The sequence below is a fragment of the Chenopodium quinoa genome, unplaced genomic scaffold (assembly GCF_001683475.1).
Source record: "Chenopodium quinoa cultivar QQ74 unplaced genomic scaffold, ASM168347v1, whole genome shotgun sequence".
In the NCBI taxonomy this organism is placed as follows: Eukaryota; Viridiplantae; Streptophyta; class Magnoliopsida; order Caryophyllales; family Amaranthaceae; genus Chenopodium; species Chenopodium quinoa.
This window is the reverse complement of record NW_018745684.1, coordinates 1,619,003-1,638,504: the sequence shown is the minus strand read 5'-3', so window position 1 is coordinate 1,638,504 and position 19,502 is coordinate 1,619,003. Positions and strand designations below refer to the sequence as shown.

General features: G+C 33.8%; 2 protein-coding genes across 4 annotated transcripts; both read right to left on the bottom strand.

Annotated features, from left to right (window-relative positions):
• Positions 1-569: 569 nt before the first annotated feature.
• Positions 570-6,724, bottom strand: LOC110717520. Of its 3 annotated transcripts, XR_002510757.1 has the most exons (8): positions 6,276-6,724; positions 5,969-6,027; positions 5,510-5,693; positions 5,216-5,298; positions 2,782-4,644; positions 2,478-2,646; positions 994-1,783; positions 570-899 (listed from the first exon to the last, which is right to left on the bottom strand). XR_002510757.1 is itself a non-coding variant. In XM_021896242.1 (7 exons), exons 3-7 carry the CDS (start codon positions 5,580-5,582, stop codon positions 1,146-1,148), a joined length of 2,826 nt encoding a protein of 941 aa, XP_021751934.1. In that variant the 5' UTR covers positions 5,583-5,693; positions 5,969-6,027; positions 6,276-6,724; the 3' UTR covers positions 845-1,145. The 3 variants fall into 3 exon arrangements, 2 of the variants coding, with proteins under 2 accessions (XP_021751934.1, XP_021751935.1); XM_021896242.1 differs by having other exon boundaries at positions 845-1,783; XM_021896243.1 differs by having other exon boundaries at positions 845-1,783; positions 2,782-4,641.
• A 5,845-nt stretch (positions 6,725-12,569) lies between these two features.
• LOC110717338 (transcription factor TGA4-like) lies at positions 12,570-18,159 on the bottom strand. The gene is made up of 9 exons (XM_021895998.1): positions 17,769-18,159; positions 16,085-16,321; positions 15,898-15,975; positions 14,978-15,037; positions 14,815-14,892; positions 14,651-14,708; positions 13,766-14,037; positions 13,297-13,527; positions 12,570-13,131 (listed from the first exon to the last, which is right to left on the bottom strand). The coding sequence occupies exons 2-9, from the start codon at positions 16,247-16,249 to the stop codon at positions 12,979-12,981; spliced, it is 1,095 nt and encodes a 364-aa protein (XP_021751690.1). The 5' UTR covers positions 16,250-16,321; positions 17,769-18,159; the 3' UTR covers positions 12,570-12,978.
• Between the last annotated feature and the right edge of the window lie 1,343 nt (positions 18,160-19,502).

Sequence of the window (19,502 nt, the reverse complement as noted above, 5' to 3'; positions counted from 1 at the left end):
GTTACAATTCATGGGAAATAGATAAATACAACCAAACAAAATAAGGGAACTTAATTCATGGGAAGTGTAAATTCCTTGTTGTCAACCAAACATGTTTAGAGAACTTCCTAGGAAGTGAGTAAGGGAAGAAACTTCCCAGGAAAATGAATTTCCCATGGGAACTTATTTTCCTTATAAACCAAACAACCCCTAGTTTGTGTATATATTCACCAATTTGTACCAAACAATCAATCAGTTTTGTGTCTTCTTAGTTCTCACAGTTTAATTTTGCTCTTCTAAGTCTTTATATCAGTTTATGGTCCATTTGTTCTTATGTAAGACTTGGCAAAGGCCCAATGACAATTGGAATTTGATGAGATTGACATTGTATAGACTGTATTGAGGTGTTTTCTAGTCAATAAGTGGGTAAACGGGTTTACTCAGTCAGGTTTAAATCATGGTTGGTTTTATCTCAATCGGGTTTAGTCAGATCACACTTTATGTTATTTTTAGCAAATTGGGTTTGGTTTTTCAATCTCTACTTCGAGTTCGTAATGCAATTTGAAACAAACTTGTCAAGGTAAGTCAACTCAATCGGGTTTTTCTTAGTTGGGTTCGGCCGTTCTGGTAGGGTTACTGGGTTAGGTCATTTTAGACAAATCATTAAGTCAAGTAGTCTAGAATTGGGTTAGAGCTTTGGCAGAATAGCAGATTTTAATATTGATGTAATGTGAGTACTTTGTTTTGCTCCAGTGAAAAAAAAGTGAGAACAGGTTGCTGAAATGTGAACTGTATGAAAAGTGCAAATGCTCACAGCAAATATTACAGTTTCCTGGAAAAAGTTCTTGCACATCCTTCAGAGAGATAAAGCAATGTACAGGACAATTTATTCAGAATCTCACTCAGATTATCAGCATTTCCTGTTTACATTGTAGATCAACTTGTCAGGAAAAAGAAAAAATAATTAGTGATACATGAGAAGTAAAACTTACAGTCATTGGTTAAATCCCCTACCTATTCACGAACACCTACAATCATCGTATGACATATACGTAAATTTACGAACACTGATCACAGCATTGGTGAGTCCATACTTCACCCTTATACACAACGCTATCTCACGAGTAAAAACTGTGGTATCTGTACACAATCGTCACAATCAAAATTTAAAACTGCATATCCATCAGAAGTTCTTCCACAAGGTCACCTATAATTTGATATTCCAGTTCTTTACCCATATCACACATCTCTTCATCCAAATGACTAGACCAAGGCATAACATTCAGATCATGAGCAACCAAATCGTCGAATGAATAACAGGATGTGTAGCTCGAGGGGTATAAAAACTCACATACCATCTCCCAAACCTGCTCCAATAGTTTTCTGCCCAGAGGGTGGGGCAACATGACAACTTCAGTTATCTTCCTCTTGAACTTAGACAATATCCTAGGGGGCCCAAGTACAATTGTGAGTGCCTCATTCAATAAATCAAAAAATAATTTATGCTCCAAACTACTGTCATTGTAGCTAGCAGCTTCATATTCGTTGGTTGGTTTTTGGTATGATTCTTCCACTTTTTCAAAGACCCAATTTCCCATGGGCTTCACATATGGATCCCATCTTGAAAAAGATTTAACCCACGATCCATCATACAAACCTGAAGCAACAAGTAGGTTCTTGATATAGACTTCTGCTTCACTTTCCAATTCAATCATCTCTGATTCTGAAGGATCCCCGGTAACAGTGGTGATTTGACTGATTTCTGATCCTTCATAATCAAGTTGATTCAACTGCTTTCGTAACTCTGTTCCACATAATTTGATGAAGAAAAAGATTGATCAATTTGAGTTCTATGATGAAATACAAATGGCAAATATAAAAAATGTCTACAAATGGAAAGTGGCATGCAAAAACAACTTCCTGATAAGACAGCTCATTGGCCAATTCATCTATTAAGTTCAAACATAAAAGCATTCCAAATTGCAGCAGCAATATGCCTAGAAGAATTTATAGGTAGCTAATAACAGTAAATTAGCTTACTCATGCATGAACATTCATTTGACAAACAATAGGCAAGCCTCTATGCAGATCCGAATGATAAGAAAGACAAGATCATATTGGACAAATATTGGTATATACTCGTCAAAATCAAAATGAAGACACCAGAAGTGGATGAGGACATATTTGACACAACTGTGGTATACCAGGATAGTTTCCTTCTTAAAACAATAAAGCATCAGTCTGACAAAAATAACTAAAATACAATGATATACGTTGACTACGGTGCAGGTAATATTAACATGAACCAATCACTAGCCAATGCTGCATGTACTTGACTATACAACTGACAAGAAACTGTATAGCAGTGATGGGATATATTTACTCAAAGAGCAAAAATTCATATGTACTTCGCATTAGAAACACAGGAACATAAGCAATTTGCTACCCATTTAATAACCTAATTATAAAAAATATAAGGTATCTTAGTATGTTCCAACCTGTAAGATTGGAGCTGATGTCTTTAAAAACATTGCCCACACCGTGATCTTCTACAGAGGTCACGTCTGAGATTGATGCTGGACTGGTATGGTCTATTGGCTTCCAAAATTCTTCCTGATAGCTACTGCATATGGATGCAGGACTAGGCGGAAGCTCAGTTGAGTTGTCCTACAATGACAACAGATGAAACCAAACATGAATCAATGATCTTTCGAGGAGAGCCACTACAAATGGTATTTATCTGAATCCCGGAAATTCTTGCATTAATAATTACTTCAATTTTTGGATAAAACATTTACTTACATTTCTGTCATTGAAACTAGATATAACTGAGGGTCCATTCATTATATCTTTTGTTGAATTAAATTCATTGCTCTCAGACAAATCCATCGACTCAAGCTTTTTGCTAAATAACATCCTTCTAAGAGAGAGGCTATGTTTGAGACTGGAAACCTTTTCTCGCAAATTAAACCTTTCTTTCCTTTGGTCTTTGATATCAAATGAAAATTTATCAAAAGCCTCGTGCTTCCTTTTAATATGCGCTCCTGGTGAAACATATCTGTCCTCTAGAAGAAGCTTCCCAAATGACATTCCTGATACCGGAGCTGACAAAGATCGAATAAGATTCCTGGGAGATGGCTGTTCTTGAGTATTCCCATCATCTTTTAGCTCATACCGGAAGGACCTAGCTCGTGTATCTGCATCGTAGTTCCCATCACACCAAGAGTGCTTTCCATGTTCAGCATTCAAGATATCCCTAGCTTTCTCTAATCGTACCCTAGCATCGTCAAACAAGGGTTCCCTGGGAGAACCTCCAGAAGTGAGATGATGATTTGGGTGTTTTTCCCTATCTAAGATATTCCTCAGTCTCTCTGACAAGAATTTTTTTGTATCTTTGCTCATGTACTCTGGCGATGATGGAGCCAGCTCACTCATCAAACTTTCATTTTTATAGAACCTTGCTGATTCTGATCGAAACAACTTCCTATCCAGGTCTCCATTGGTATTCTCCTTCACACATTTAGCAACCGGTTGATAGGTTTGTCTTTCATATGCTGGTTTTTCCTTAAACGGAGTCTCAATCCCACCTCCTCTAACCATGGAACCCTTATTCAAGGCATTACCCTGCATTTCATATCTCAGCCTTTCCCTCACTTCCTCAAGAAGATCTTCTATACAGTCTCTATCATCCATTGAGCTAGAAGAAGTAACCCAAGACTCATCATTGGCACTAAAGCTATCAGGACCAGGCTTTAAAACTACAATCTTTGAGGGAGCAGAAGATTTCTCTGAGTCTATATCAGAATCCCTTAAAGAAAGCTGCTCAAGGTCTCTACCTGAGCGCACTCTACTGAAAGAATATGATTCCTTGTGCTTAGATAAGAATGCATCCTTCTTGTATCCAAGACGCTCAAAATCATCTCTATGTAGAGACCTACATCTCTCAGAGCCTATATCAGAATCCCTTAAAGAGTGCTGCTCAAGGTCTCTACCTGGGCGTACTGCACTGAAAGAATATGATTCCTTGTGCTTAGGTAGGAATGCATCCTTCTTGTATCCAAGACGCTCAAAATCATCTCCATGTAGAGACCTTGATCTAAACGCGTCCCTCTTGTGCTCCCCAGATTTATCCATAGCATCTTTTCTGGAAGTTTCATAGATAGACATTTTTTCCTTTGTAAGATCCAACTGTGCAAGCCACTGTTCAGGAATGTTGCCGAGTTGAACCACTCTTGCACATTCAAGGAACCTAGATGCCTGCCAGGCTTCAAAGTCTTTCTTAAATTTCTGAAGCTCTTTCTCTTGAGGATGTACTCGAGGGCGTGGCTTTCCAAGATTTTTGCCACTGCTCCAGTATCTAAAGTATGTGTCTTTATATGAACAGTATTCCTTTTTGCTAGACGACTTTGACTTTTTAGGGGCACGAACAGATGATACCTTTTCTACGAGCTGGACTTTTTTGTCAATGAATTCGACCTTGTCTTCTTCATCCTGAAGAGGTTGAACTTCAGGCTCGGAATCCACTGGCAATAGATCCATCCCCATCAGCCTTGCAACAATACTTGGTGAATTCTGTTTATTATTTTGTTGCTTTGATAAGTCCTTGCTAATCAACTTCTTCATTGAGGCATCAGTTGGATAATAGCTCCTCTTGGGAAAATCCTGCTGTTTTCAATGAGAAAGAACCAATTCAGTTAGCGACAAAATAAGCAAGCTGAGCATTTGAATTATGTTCTTGTAATAAAACTAAAATGTGACTCTTGCCCAATATGCTACTATAATTTTCTTTATTTTTTGGATGGGTTGAGGGGAGACCAGGAAAGTTGATACCATGGGGGTGATACTTCATCTAGATGTGAAAAATGAGACCACTAACAACAATAGAATACAGAGTAAGCAGTAGTCACTCAATAAGGAATGAAAGCTCATCAGAAATTGAAGGCGAGATCATCTTCAGAACAAGTGTGATCAGGCTACAAACTGACTGAGTGCCCTAAAATTAACACTTCATCCTGAATTGATCGGCTTTTTAAGAATGTATATGTTAAAATGCAAGTAATCGTAGTTAACTTCAAGCTCTCATGCTTTCTAACACATCTAAATGATCTAATGAATCAATCTTGAACTAAGATGAGGAAAGACAATATGCCAAACTGACATGCAACATAGATACTCAAAAGGTCATGTGTCGTTCATAAAAAATTGCAATACATTTTAAGGAATCAGGGCAAATCACCTGTTCATAGCTTTCGACAGCATAATGATTCCGCAAAGTTTCAGCTACCATCTCTAAACTGTTACGAGGAGCTGCCACATTGGCTACATACATAAGCCAATTTACAAGCAATATCAGTCATTTCTGTTTTGATAGAATTACATAGATCACAAATGCCATCTATATATGTTTCTAATTCTTACATTTAGCTAAATTTCTAGCCAATTACAATGCATAATCAAGTATCAAATTCTAAACAAAAATCAGTACACAACAAATGCAACGATTTCGTGTATGATGAGATTGAATACATACCACTCCCTTGTTTCTTATGCCTCCTTCCCATGGACCCTTGATGAAAATAAAAAAGGTGCAATAATCCTCCCATGCAGCCTCCAGTTTATTAAAATCCAATAAAATCCTCAAAATCTTAACAATCCATCAACCCATTAAAAACTCGAATAATCGAAACGTATCCTTGATGTCTCAAGCATATAATCTGTACAGCAACATGAACAAAAAAATTTACTAATAAGCTTCAATGCTTCTGGTAAAACCATACAATATACAAAAATTAAATATAAACCCACATAATTAAGGATTGTCACACTCAATATATCTCAATGCATTCATAATTTCATTACTCAATCCAAAAAAAAAAATTCTTGTAAAATCTCATAATCTTTCATGCCTAACATTAAGTCAAATTGGCTTCAAAACAAAAAAAAAAAACATTAAGTCAAATTTATTGATTAACCAAAAAAAAAAAATTACCTTCAATTATGCTCAGATTGTTCCAGATGATTATGATTTCCAATTGCTACTTTATCAAACTGCAGATATGAAAAAAGGAAAAAAGAAAACTTAAATTAGAAAATTGTTAAAACTATCATAATCAACTAATCTGAACTACCATACTCCGTACTAGATAATTTAATTATGCTCTTAATCAATGTGATTAACCATTAAAACATGCATTAATCACCAAAATGTTAGTGTACAGATTCTTAAGCAACTAATTGATGAAAATTATAATATCCAACAAAAATCTAACAAAATATAAGATTGAGGATTAACGCACCCAATAAATGACAGGAAAATGTGTTGAAGTTAAGGAGAGAGAAACTGCAACAGAAAATGTTGCTGAAGTTTAGCAATGTAGAGAGAGAAAGAATGGAGATCGTGGGGAAGAATTGAAGATTCAAAGCAGGTAATGGTGGATATGAAACTATAATAATTTAATAAATGATGATGATAATAATAATAAGTTAATAACGTTGAAGTAGAAGTAGATGATGAGAATAAAAATTAATAATGTTATTATTATTATTTTTCGGTTGAGAGGGTAAGCTCTTTCTTTTGTTTGAGTAAACAAACATTTAAAAAAATATAAAATATTCCGTGTATTAATACAAGTACAATTTAATTAGTATTTCGTCGTTGGGATTAAAGAATGGAAAAGTAAAGGTGAGGTTGAAGGTGTAGAACCCCACAACCAGCTAAAAAGTGGGAAGCAAGGGGGTTGTTTTGCATCTTTAGGAAGTTGATTATTGTTATAGGAGAAGTACTGTTGCTGTGTTTTTTATGGGTAGTTGTTAAATGGCCCACTTATATTTACTTCCCTGAGGTGAGAGAGACATAGGGAGGTTTGTAGTGATTTAATGGCTAACAAACATGTGCCACGTCATTTTTAAGGAGAAATTAATGATTTACAATTCAATTGAAAATTTGGAATTTGAAAAATAAGTCAGACGTTGTTGTTTTGGATCTTTTAGTGGAAATCAGTGTGTTTTATTTACTTGATTTTTACTTATTGAAATTCAATTAAACTTAATTAGATCATGTAAAGTGAAGTTAAATCATCTTGGACCTCAATAGTACGTTAATTAAGGGTTTGTTCTATGTTCAAAGTTCAGATCAGTTTAGATAAGTTCATTTCGGGAAAAATAAGTTTTTATAAGGGTTACCAATTACAAATTACAACTAAAATAAGTTTTAATAAGTTCAATAAGTTTAGGTAAGTTAAGATAAGTTCCGATCAGTGAAAATCAGATGAATAGAACACACCCTAAGACTATATTAAAAAACATAGAGCAATCGAGACAAGTAATGTATACGAGTATACATTATTTAGAAAAAGGAGTGAAAATGGTTTTTAAGTTTTAACAACCCATAATTATGAAGAAGTGATGAGGATATGAGCAACAACTAAGAAAGGTCCAATGCATGTGATTAAATGATGGTAGTGCTACATATCCTTGACCATTGACCGCAGTTTTTACAGTTCTTAAATTCAACAGAACTAGAAAAACTGTCTGGTTTAATTAAGCCAATAATACTCTAGTATTTTGACTTAAAATTAAAGAATAAAAACGAGTAGTTGATAAATTAATTATACAACAAGAGGTGTTTAAGATTAAATTAATAAATTAATACAGCTAATTAGACAGTTGCTTTAACGCACGAAGTGATACAATTGGAGGAGAGAGAAAGAGAATTGGACAGAAAGAAAATAATATGGACGACGTGCTACTCTTTTTTGTTAGCGTGTGTGCCGTAGACTGGACTACCAGTAGTATTTCATTACTCTTTCTAATATCTTTCATTTAAATTTCAATTAGATACAAATTATTATTAGTTAAATAAGGAGTACTGTAGTTAGCAGTTTGCACAGGTAGTTACCACTCACATAGATAATTGCACCTAGAGGGTGAAGGATAGCTCAAGTGGTTAGAGCTTCTTTCTCGGTTTCAAGGGATTTTGGGATCGATTCTCATCATCCGCCCTTGTGGTTCCCTAAACACCAAAAAAAAAAAAAAAATAATTGCACCTCTATTTTGTTTTTGGGTATACATATAGTAGTATAGTACACCTAAAGCAAGGTGTATCTAATGACCATTCAATTTTATTCAACTCATTTTATCAATTTTGTTTAATTAAAAAAAAGATAATGAGCAAAACTTTAAAGTGGACTACAAAAAAGAATTAAAAAAGGAAAATGCTATATATAGTCCTTAGGATTACATATAAGCATTAAATAAATACTAGAAAATTGTATAAATTTAGGAAATCATAAAAATATTCACACTAATTACACTGATTTATGCGTGTTTTTGTCATAAATTCATAATCAATACTTCGTACCATTTTTAAGAGTGTATAGCATTACACGTTTAAAAAAAATCATGAACTCACCTATTTGAGTTAGCTGCAAGCCTGCAAGTATATCCGGAAACAAGTAAGAACTTGCAACCAACTATTGCCTCTTTATAAGAATTTGTAACGTGGGTCTAATATTGGGAGTTTTTCGTCGTAAATTTGTAGGCCCGATTCACCTTAAACAATGAAGTTAAGGAACATTTTTTGCTACCAAATTCATTGCATATTTTGAAATAAATTCGTACAGGTTTTAAATATTTAATGATTTCAAATAGGATAGATTTTGGGGAACATAATGAATCATTATTAGTTAATACGAAGTACTATACTACGAGTAAATAAATAAGTAGTCATATTTGCAGAAAAATTAATTTTTCAAAAATAAAATAAAAATAACAAAGTAGAAAAATTAATATAAATCATGAAATTCAATGTTTTCCAAAGCTTTAACTTTTTTTTTTGTGCAAATGAGGGGCAAGTCGGGTTCAAATGAAAATGGAGTACAAACTAAGGTCTTGTTTAGTTCAACTTATTTTTACTTATTTCAAAAAAAGTAAGTTCAGATCAGAAAAAATAAGTTTATATCAAATCATCGTTTTATGTGCAATTTTTTATCGCTAAATATCTTTAATTTCGTAATGAAAAAAATTATAAAAATTACATATTAATAAAATACACATTATTACGAATCTTACAAGATCCCACTTGATACATTTTTTCCCTACAGATTATTGTAAAACTTAAGGTCAAAGTTTGGTCAAATCAGACAATAAGATCAGATCAGATCAGATCTGATAGGATAAGATAAGATCGGATCAGTTCAGATAAGCAAAAATAAGGTGAACTAAACATGGCCTAAATTATAGAAGAAATATATGGCATAATAGAGAACACATACTCCAATTATGTCTTTCTAATTAATCGTCAGAGATCCAAATTAAAAGAGGATCATGAATGACAATATGCATCTTGTTTATTTGAGTAGTACATTATTTCTCTTACAAAGCAATGCAAGCATAGGAAATATTACATAATCGTTTGATATAAATTAAACTTGGGGTTGATATATGTGTTTATAATTTGTTTATGTTTGGTTTTAATCAGATTAGTTTCATATATAGGTCTAGTTCATTTTATGTGCTTTTCGGGGTTCACACACTTTTTTTGATTTAAGAGATTAAGAGCTTGTTTTTTATATGTTTTTTAGTTGTTGTATGTCCCGTTATATCAAATTAGAGTCGGTTTAGGCCGATCAATGCTATAGTTAGGGTGTTAAATACGGGTTTGGGCCAAACCCGCAACCAAGAGAGAGAGCTAGAGAGTCCACTTCACAAGACGTACCAAAGGAGGTTCCATCTCAAAACCATATGGCGATAGGAGTAACCCTTAGCCTTATAAAGTGTTGAACTCTCTGTTCTTTTCAATCACAATGTGAGGCACTTACATGTGTTGTTTGGGAAGTTTATACTTTATATAGGGTTTCACGATTTCTCACTACCTAGAATTTGTCATCTCAAAACGTACGTATGTAAAAAAGGACAATAATTCAAGCTATACCGCCTTAGCTTATTTTCTTTCTATAAAACCGTCCCCTAATCCTAGTAATATATTAACTTGTACTAATTGAACCCTAAAATGATGATAAAATGAAGTCCAATCGTAGGGTAACCCTTAGCTTTTGACGAATGATAATAGGGATTAGTTCATATTTGTGAAATGTGAATGTCGTAGTTGGTTGGCTAAAGTATTAGCAACATTTCACTATCTGCATTTGGACAAAAGCGCTTTAATCACATGCATACTTAAGTGTACTGGTCTACATGCAGGCTCTATATATACTATTCATCCATGTAATTATTACTCATATTATAGAGTCGCAGTTACTTCGTATTAATGAACAAAATTAATGATTAATATAGTTTAGTAGCATAGTTAAGCTTAGCTTCTTAACGTAAGAGTGGAAGTACGCTTACTACTAGTGTGTAGTGTCTAGTGACTAGTGACTAGTGACTAGTGACTAGTGAGGAGAAAAGTTATAACATTTTAAATGCTTTATGACCATAGTAAAAGTTTGAGGTCGTATTCATATGGATATGCTTAGCAATATGTAAATTCAGTCCTATTTCTCATAATTACATTTGTGGGATAATAATGAAAAATTGTTAAGATATAAACATTTAAAAGGGAAATTCTATGGAAAATTTGTACACAAATTAACATTTTTGGTAAATATACAAATTAATATCTATATGCCGTACAATTTATATTGACGGTTCATATTAGCCGACTCTTAATCATTTTGAGACGAAGCTTTTGTTGTTGGTGTATATACAAACACTCGCACTTTCTAAAGACTTAATGCACTGTCATATGACTTTAAAGATAGGGAGAATTTGTTTCTCTTTCGATCAATTGCGCTTCATAAAATCAAATTATTATCACTTGTTTGGCTGTAAATGAAGAACATTTCATAATATCAAAATCAAATTATCAATTGTTTGGCAGTAAATGAAAAGGTCCATATCAAGTACGGTGTGATAAAGAAAGGTGTATCAAATAAGTAGTTGATACAATCAAAATTTCCTTATCGCAACTTACACTTTTTTTTTTTCTCCTACTCTAATGAATTTTATAAGTCACTGATCAAACAAGATGGCCTACATTTCTAATAAAATGACTCAAAAAAAACTTCTTCTCAAGAGTAATAATCTCCAATATTTGTCAAATTCTAATTAGTAAGGGAGAAGCACCGAAGACCCCACATATTAAAATAATAAGATAAAATAAGTGCATCATCATCCACAAATAAAAAAACATAAAACAAAAGGGTCAAATCAAAAAAATTAGCTAACGAGAGAACACTCTAACCTAATACGTGGTACTTAAGAAACAATTAAAAAATGCAATAATTTAGATTGGTGCAAACTCAAATGCAATAATGAACAAGCTGTTTTATTGGTGGGGTTTACGTTGTTAAAGGCTAAGATGATGATATAAAGTGGGCGGAGTCATGTGCACAAACTCGATCATTGAGATGCAAATGAACGATTATCTAACAATTTGTGGGGAAGAAAGGGATCAATTAGCCGTCTCCCATCATTGCTATACATACGTGCTAGATTGCTTGTCATTGCTATAATAGCTTGGTATATAAATCCACTCCAAAAGTTTCGAATATCCAAATTAATACTTTTAATTTTGATTTTTTTTTTCTATATACTTTGTATTTTGTAAGAAATTATTACAATATCTAAAATTTGGATTCTAGGATTAGATTTATCCAATATTTGAATATCAAAAATATATCTTTTAAATTGATATTCAACTTTTAAAAATCAGACATCCTAAATTATTAGGTTGGATGCAAATCGAATTTTCGGATTGTTTTACTCAACCCTATTAGCACTGCCTAAAGGGTCCTTTATCCACCTCCACCCCCTGAACGCAATCATTATGGAACTTGATTTTATAACCTTAGGTACTGAGGGACAATCTTTGGTCCTTTAACCTTCACACTAAGGCAAGTTTGATACATAGACCGATAGGTTTTTGTGTCATTGGTTACGAACATACTGAACTAGGTTTTGCTATATGCCAAAGAGGTTTGTGAACTGGGAGTCACATACATGGAGTGATGTTGATATAGCACATTTGCTCAGAACTCATAGCAGAACCTACATAAGTCCACAGTCCACACATATCAAATGGACTTTTGAGCCTTGAAGGCTTAGGGCAGGGTGGATCAAAATTGCCAAGAAGGAGCCCATATATCTTGCCTTGAACCAAGTTATTAATATTGCTTTTTTTTTTTTTTTTTTTTTTTTTTTTTTTTTTGTTGTGGGGGGTATTGAAACTAGGCTTGGATCATGCCCTACTAGGGTGTTATCCAGCCTTCTAGTCAAGCCCATACACCGCGAGGCGGGGCGGGTAGACAGGTAAAGGAACCCCGCCCCCTAAAATGTTCATAGTGAAACTTGAACTTATAATATCGTGCTCTTGAGGAACAAGCTCTACCCACTAAATTAACTAAGGCGAGCTTGATAAAAACGACCATTTATCCCAAATAAAAGTTTCCTGAATCCGCCCCTCTGGGGCACAACCTGGTTCTAAACCAAGTAGTGTTGGATTGCCTGCCATCCGCAGCAGCCTATAGGGGAGGGCATAGGTCTAAGATTCAGAGCATCTGAATCTCCACATTATGATTACATACTTCACATTTTTGCATCAAACATCATTTCAGTATACCAAGCCTCACCAATGCACCATGAATCCGTGATTCACTAAGTTGACTGCACCATGTATGGCTACTACATTGCCTTCATATATTTATTGGATAGCACTAAGATAATGATTTACAAAATTGATGACGTACACAAATATGCCTACATCATTTACATGTACATACATACATCACACTCATATGGGTAAACCAACTTTCAAAAATATAATCTTCAAGTCAGGGGCTAGCATCGGAAACAATTGCATTGCTGCTGTTATATACAAAGTTTCCTGTTGAGGGAGGGCGCGGTTCTTCAAGAATATATCAAGCTATACATGAAGTGCAATAATAATATTGCTGCAAGCGCACCTTGATGGGCTGAAAAATTGATACTTTGTCGGTTAAACTAAGATGGCTGACGAGGACGGCTGCACCAAAGGGAGCTTAGAGCCCTTAGACGCTGGAAGTACTCCCCTAGAGCTAATAAACCTCGAGCTGCTTGACGTACAGTGAGGATCCGATGCATTTGCTGTAGAGTCTCCCGTCGAAGATGGTCTGCCTGGTGGACAAAGGCACAAAGGTTAACTACCTACATTGTCGGAACAGGAAGCGAAAAGGGTAGGTACTAGTTCCCCACCAAAGTAGGCAGAATGCAGTGAGCAGGAAAAGAAATTGTAAATAAAAGGTATGGAGGAAATTTATGATGAAATTATAAAGTTATTACCTGGTTTACAAAGCTCACAAGAGCTTCAAGTTTCTCAATTGCATTGTTAGCCATTTCTGAAGTGTAAATCCCTTCGCCTAATCGATCTGTACCTACGGTTTCTGCCAGAGTCTGCTGGAGTTTATCCATTCCCTGTGACAGTGCCTCTTCTGCTTGCTCACATGATTGTTTGAGGTTATAGACATCCATCACTTGTTGGTTTATCAAGGGTTCAAGCTGAGGCCCAAGTACCTATAGGTGTCATGAAAGCAAATATTGTCAAATTTCGTAATATTGAAGAAGACTAACCATAACAATCAGCATTACATCTTTCGTGTACAAAACAATCCTAAAACATGACCAAGCCTAGCACATCTCTCTATTTTTTTACTTGGGAAGTAGGGAAGACAGGAAAGTCAACTGCTGTGATCTGAATTTGTTAAATTTCACAAATATATACGAAGTACAACATGGAAAGAAAATGCTTCACCTTTAATAAATCCGATGGACGGAACCCCCCAATCCACAAGAAAAAGCGCTCAGTTGACGTTTTCCACATGCCAGACATGAGGTAGAATACGTCGGCCTTTGCTGCACCTGCCTTCAATTGAAAAAGATCAAAATAGTGCTTCATGCCACTATCTACCAGAATCCGGAGTTCAACATCGGTTATATGGGTATTCAACGCATTTCTGAGTTCACAAATCTGTTTATTCTGCTCTTCAACCCAATGTCCATACTCCATCTCAAATGCAACAATCCCTAACAAGAAAAAAACAAACAATCATTAAAGAATGTATAAATCTATCAAAGTAGGCTTAATAGATATGCACTAAAAGTAACCAATATTGGTAAATCTGGATGAAAGCATAGGATCTAGCTAGTAATGGGGATAGGAAACCAAGAGACACACTATGGAGTCACAAGTTCCCAATAACTTTTGAACTTTAATTGTCTGACTTTACCTCAGTATAGTTTCAAAATTTATCTCAATATCAATTTACAAAAAGCTATAATACAGGAACTGTTACAACTTTCGAATGACTTAAAATGATCTTGTTTGAAAGTAGATAACTGATATATCCTGTAGCTATGAAACAGTACACACTTCTACAGTTCAACAAAATTAGAAGGCTATTCAAGAATAAAAGGTTGATATAACTGTTACTGATCTGTTTTAATTTACCTTCTCCACTAAGCAGTTTTTTTTAATGATCGAATCAGCAATAAGCCAAAAGTAGTAGTGCATTCTTATAAAATGGTAATTTTATTTGCAGCAATATATTACACGAACAACTAATTGAATTAGCAATTTAACAAAGGATAAAAATTTTAATAAGAAGAATGCTAGAAGCAGACATATTGGAAGACAAACCTGAATTTACAGTCGCAGAGAAAGGAAGCGGATCAATACCACTGCTCACAAGTGTACCCTGGAATCAACCATTCAAGGATGTCTTTAGCTTTTCGATCAAAGATGCAGTGTTTAGGAAACAAACATTTAGTAGATAAGATGGGCAATGAGAATTATCATCATACCTGTTGTCTCACTCGTTCAAGCTCTTGCTCCATTTGCATCAATTTTGAACGGCTCAACTCTAATTGCTGAATATAGACCTATAAATAACAAGTTCCAAGTAGAATTAGATCAGCAGAAAACAAGTACCACAATATATTAAACTTGTAACACTTCTCTTCCCACCTTTTTCCGCATACGACTTTTGCGAGCAGCCTCACGATTTTGTGCAAGACGTCTTTGTACCTAAAAAAAGGCAGACAAGCAAAGGAATTTCACTGGACTGGTGAAGAAAATGCATATTAGCAACAAAATCGTCTGTATGGCAAGACACTCATTTTAGTGTCCAATACATGATCTCCTCAGGGGCCAGTGAATGGCAACACATACATATATAACTACGGTGTACAGCATAAGTACTGTCACATAATCTAATGGGGTATCATCTGATAGCACAAGATGAATCATGTATTCACAGTTTGCAAGCAATTTTGGGAAAAGACTAAGTGAGGCTTCACCTTGAAACCAATTAGCAACAGAATAAGTGACTCCCTAGACTTAGAAGATGGTAATTTTGCTCTTTTTCCCCAATATAGAACAACACTCAATTGCATATATGGGGTTCAATTGTTCAAAAACCACGAATGGGAATACAAATAAAATGGGGGTTAGGCCTGAGGGAACACATACCTTGTAAAGAAATTATGTACGTCATAGTGAATTCTATACTTAAGTAAGACCAGTTAATCAGGAATGTCAGATCAGTTTTTTTTAAAACAAAATCACAAAAACAAACTTGATTTGTAGCCTAGACTTTTGGCCATGTTATTTAAACAGGAGTTTATATTTTTTAAAGGTAATGTACCTAAAGGGAGCGTGCAATTGAACTCTCAAGGTAGTCAGTAGAAGAAGTAAAGAACATGGCATTGTTTTGACAAAGAAAGTTGACATTCAAGATCTTCAGGATCAAACAAGGATAAGAAAACAGCAATTAACAAGAATTGGAATCATTAAATCAAGTTTTATGACAAACAAAATCTTGGAAGCCAACATGTTAGCTTAAATTAATAGCCCTCTGGTAAAACACTAACAGTAATTATTTTTACCTTGTCAGTAGGTTTAGATGCTTCCTGGTCATATCTGTTTGAAGGTGCCTGTCCTCCATGAGATGAAGTGTCCTCTGACTGTGAAGTTAAGAAACAAAAGGTTAAAAAACTGTGGGAGAACATTATGCGATTAATAATAGGCCAGAATGTCTGAAGTATGAAAAGAATAATGTTGATGAAATTGTACCAAGGTGTCTAGTCTCTCATTTACTTCTACAACAGTGGACGGAGATACATTTGGAAAGCCATCATCTCTGAAACTGTCTACCCATGAACTAATCTGGTGAAGAGGCTCGTATATATTCATCCTTCTTGACACTAAAAATTGAGCAGTAGGCGAATTCATGTTCATATGAAGTAAAAACGACTATCAACTTCTCTAGCTACTAAAACCAACTTCAACGGCCCAACAAATCTGCATTACCTGAAATGCATGCCTTACATCAGCTCAAAGTAAATATGAGAATATATACCAGACTTTAAATGGAAAATTCATCACAGTAAGTAGAAATTATTCACAGAACTTTTTCCAAATATATCCTTCATTATTTCTGCAGGTTAATTAAGAAATACATGTTATTTGCTAACTCAATACATGCACATGCAGCAATTTGAAAATTCTTCTTAAGATATATAAACGTGTAATTTTAGTCAATACACATGTAATTTTAGTCAAACTATAACACAAAATGCAAACTGTAAATTAAACTATCAAAGCTTTATCCCACAAGACCAGAATTTAGGTGATCAATTCTTTTCCGTTCAATCCATCCTGATCGAAAAACAAACACCAAGTTTTCACTGGTTGACAATCGTGATCACATCAATCTTAGTTCACAATATATTGCATTGCCACTTGAGCACCTGATGAAACAACCACCTTGAACAACAATCTTTAACGGAAATTACGCGTCTCAGTTGATCATTGACCAGTTACTACACCAACATATTCCCAATCAAGCTAGTGTATGTGTCTTTGTGAATAAAGCAAATCCTTCCATAGATACATCATACATGCATTAGTGAAGTCCTTCAAATCTTGAAAACCACCATCAAAATCATCACATAGACACAACACAAGACACTTAATTCGTTCTTCGGTCTTCAACTCTAAATTAAACCCTCTTCAAATCAATATTATTCCATGTGTATATATGCAATCAAACTCACATGCCTAAAATAATGATACACATACATAAAATCGCCGGTGCAATATTTGATGTAGGATAAAGAATTATACATCAAAATTACGGGGTACAAAACAAAACATTTCTAAATCCTTGTGATATTACTCAAAAATCTTTCGAAGAAGGTCGAAAAATCAAACAATATAACTTCTAACCAATTAAGTATAATATGACCCATAGGATCACATCTTAGAACAAACATGTACTCATATAACTTGGTGGAATCAATGATTATTCCCACTACCTGATGTTCTACTTCACCATTGATTTAATATCATCAAATTGACCCCAAAAACATAAATATTAACGATATTTACCATCATCACCTTCAGGTGATGAATTAAATGGACGCAACTTTACCTCTAACTCGCGTTACAGCGAATAAGTACATAAAGTTATGATTTTTAGATAAGAAATCTAAAAAACAGCAAAAGAAAATTACAATACTAATAGTAGCAGTATTTCTATTTGTAGTAATACAATAGATAAAAGCAAAAAAATAAAAGTAAGTAGTACAAAAATTAAAGTCTATGTGTATGCTATATCAAATCATAAGACAAAAGCAAATCCCAAAAAAAAAAAGAACTAAAAAAGAAAAAAGGAATCATATTATTAGTTAGCTAACTAACTAAAATAATTATCAAATTAAAGGATAAAACATGTATAAATGAAGTAACAAATTACCTGAAACTTGGAATTATCTCAAGAACATCGAGAAATACAAGGAGTATTGGATTCTAGGAAGAAATAAATGTGGGAGAATCTTCCAACGAAACCCAGAAATGGAATCCATAATTTTTGACAAGTGAGAGAGAATTAATAATAACAAGACCAACGCAAGGTTAGCTTAAAAGATACCATCACCATTATTATATTTTATTTTTTGGGTTTATTATAACCGAGTATTCTATTCTACTCTCTCCGTCTCATAAAATATGTATTCCTTACTTTTAGTGGTTCCTACAAGTCAGATAAAGGATAACAAAGACGAAACTTTAAATTAAAACTAAATTAATTAACGAGTAAGTAGCAAAAGTAGGAAGAATTTTATGAAACGGATTTAAGATTTAAATGAGAAAAGAAGAGTACTCGTAGTAGTTAACGAAATAATTGTTTAAAAACTGATTTGTCGTAAACGAAGAAAATAAGAAATAGGTGGGATGTTATAATGTAATTGGACAAGTAGTGATAATATATAATAATGTTTTAGGAAGAATTTAAAATGAAGAGGATTCATAATAATAATAATAATAATAATAGTAGGACTGTAATATTTTTGAGTTATCATTTTGAATGATGAAGTAAGCGAATGAACATACATACACATCGTTATTTTCTCTCTCCTAATTTTCTTTATTTTTATTTTTTTTTTCTTTGTTGAAATTAATAATTAAATTGCTGTTGATGTTGATGATGGCGTCATATTTCCACTTTGTTGGTATATTTATATGATCATATCATGCGCACCAGGTCAGTGATAAAATATGGTGTTATCCTACGCGCACTGGCGCATGTTAGATGACCCTACAATAGGGTTGACGTTTTGGCGGGTGGATAAGACAATTATCCACGCGCTTATTTTGGCGGGTGAGTTTTTTATGTAGTTGGGGTTCCACGTATTATGTTAGCTATATTTACAATTGTTAGGTTTCGTGATAGATTGATTGTACGTATAGTAGTGTTGTTGTTAGTTTCGTGTTAAAGATACTAATTAATGAAATAAAGTGATTGTGTTTAAGTTTTTAACTTTTACAAGTAATTTAATTAATGATTTTGAAGATGTAGATAAATCATTTGTTGATTGTATATTGTTTTATTCTATGGTGTAAGAGGTAAGGTAAGTTTAGTGAAAGTATTGATAATAATTGTAAGGAAATTTATTTATTGTATTTTATGGTCTCATCTTTATTCATTTTCATACTTATATGCTAGTTCTAGCTTGATTGTGTTACTTTGTGTGTGATATGGGTTGTCTATATTGTATTGTTGCGGTAAATCTTTAAATCGTACTCAATACATTATGTTTTACTACTATCACATACTCATAGATAGGAAGTGAACTGGACTATTTTTTCCCTTACATAGGTAAAAATATAATGTTATTGTGTATAACTTTTTCTCGTTATTTTTTTAATTATTTGTGGGATCAAAATATTTCAAGTCACATATAAATGAAAAGTTTACATGAAAATGACTAATAGGATTCAGTGGATCATTTTGTGATACTAATGAGTACTTTAGAAATTAGAATATACAACAAGACATGGCAAGTGTTACATTAGTCATACCATATCATATAAACTAGACAAAAACAATTCAATAGTTCAATTATTACCATTACCAAATTATACAAACTAATTATCATAGATCAGTCTTCTATATTCATTAACTAAACTCAATCTTAGAAATTATTTGCAC

What these genes read in the sequence shown, in the direction of transcription:
- LOC110717338 (XM_021895998.1), bottom strand. Translation starts at nt 16,249, where the DNA reads ATGAACATGAATTCGCCTACTGCTCAATTTTTAGTGTCAAGAAGGATG. An exon ending in TTGAACGAGTGAGACAACAG is followed by an intron (nt 14,709 to 14,814) that starts GTATGATGATAA and finishes GGTTGATTCCAG; the next exon opens with GGTACACTTGTGAGCAGTGG. An exon ending in CTCTGCGACTGTAAATTCAG is followed by an intron (nt 14,038 to 14,650) that starts GTTTGTCTTCCA and finishes TTTTCTTGTTAG; the next exon opens with GGATTGTTGCATTTGAGATG.
- LOC110717520 (XM_021896242.1), bottom strand. Translation starts at nt 5,582, where the DNA reads ATGGGAGGATTATTGCACCTTTTTTATTTTCATCAAGGGTCCATGGGA. An exon ending in GCATAAGAAACAAGGGAGTG is followed by an intron (nt 5,299 to 5,509) that starts GTATGTATTCAA and finishes TTATGTATGTAG; the next exon opens with CCAATGTGGCAGCTCCTCGT. An exon ending in CTGTCGAAAGCTATGAACAG is followed by an intron (nt 4,645 to 5,215) that starts GTGATTTGCCCT and finishes CATTGAAAACAG; the next exon opens with CAGGATTTTCCCAAGAGGAG.